This window comes from Phaethon lepturus, unplaced genomic scaffold (assembly GCF_000687285.1).
Source record: "Phaethon lepturus isolate BGI_N335 unplaced genomic scaffold, ASM68728v1 scaffold42476, whole genome shotgun sequence".
In the NCBI taxonomy this organism is placed as follows: domain Eukaryota; kingdom Metazoa; phylum Chordata; class Aves; order Phaethontiformes; family Phaethontidae; genus Phaethon; species Phaethon lepturus.
This window is the reverse complement of record NW_010546345.1, coordinates 2,993-3,579: the sequence shown is the minus strand read 5'-3', so window position 1 is coordinate 3,579 and position 587 is coordinate 2,993. Positions and strand designations below refer to the sequence as shown.

General features: G+C 69.8%; 1 protein-coding gene across 1 annotated transcript in view; it reads right to left on the bottom strand.

Annotated features, from left to right (window-relative positions):
• The window catches only part of ACY1 (aminoacylase 1), a 3,854-nt gene that overhangs the window by 1,086 nt on the left and 2,181 nt on the right, over positions 1-587 (bottom strand). Inside the window, exons 6-7 of the mRNA XM_010289260.1 lie at positions 302-391; positions 1-55 (exon numbers count right to left, since the gene is read on the bottom strand). The exon at positions 1-55 is cut by the window's left edge and continues 26 nt beyond it. Coding sequence (XP_010287562.1) covers positions 1-55; positions 302-391 — 145 coding nt within the window. The remainder of the gene's footprint in view (positions 56-301; positions 392-587) is intronic.

Here is a 587-nt window from a genome sequence, read left to right as displayed (position 1 = left end):
CGCGGACTCTTCTCGCCGTAGAAGACACTGAAGGTGTCGGACGGGCTGGCCAGGCCTGCGGTGGGCACAGACGGGGGGTCAGCAGGGCATAGGGATGCCGTAACGTGCCCCCCTCTGCTCTGCCCTGGCAGCATTTCCCCTCCAGGCTGGCACCGTGTGGGTCACTGCGCGGGGGAAGGAGCCCCCGAGGGGGTCCCCGGAAGCCGTGCCGGGTGCTGGTGCCCAAGGGGGTGGTGCCAGCAGGCAGAGGGGTGCGTGCCAAGAGGAGACACGTCCCCGTGCCGGCCCTGCCGCCACTCACCCTCGTCCAGGGCGAAGCCCACGTTGAGCGCTCTGAACTCGGGGCACTGCACGAACATCCCCATGCCCTTGTGTCCGCCCACCTCCTCGTCTGCAGGGAGAGCCTGGTGTGGAGGACAGAACCGGGGCGTCCCCCGGCCCACCACCCCCTGGTCCTCCTTCCACGCCAAACTGGGTGCCACCGGCACACCCAATGTCCTCGGACATGGAAACCCCTCCAGCCTCGAGCCAGGGGAGCTCAAAATCTGCCACCAGAGGCCGGCGGGGGGGGGCGCGCCGACCTGGCG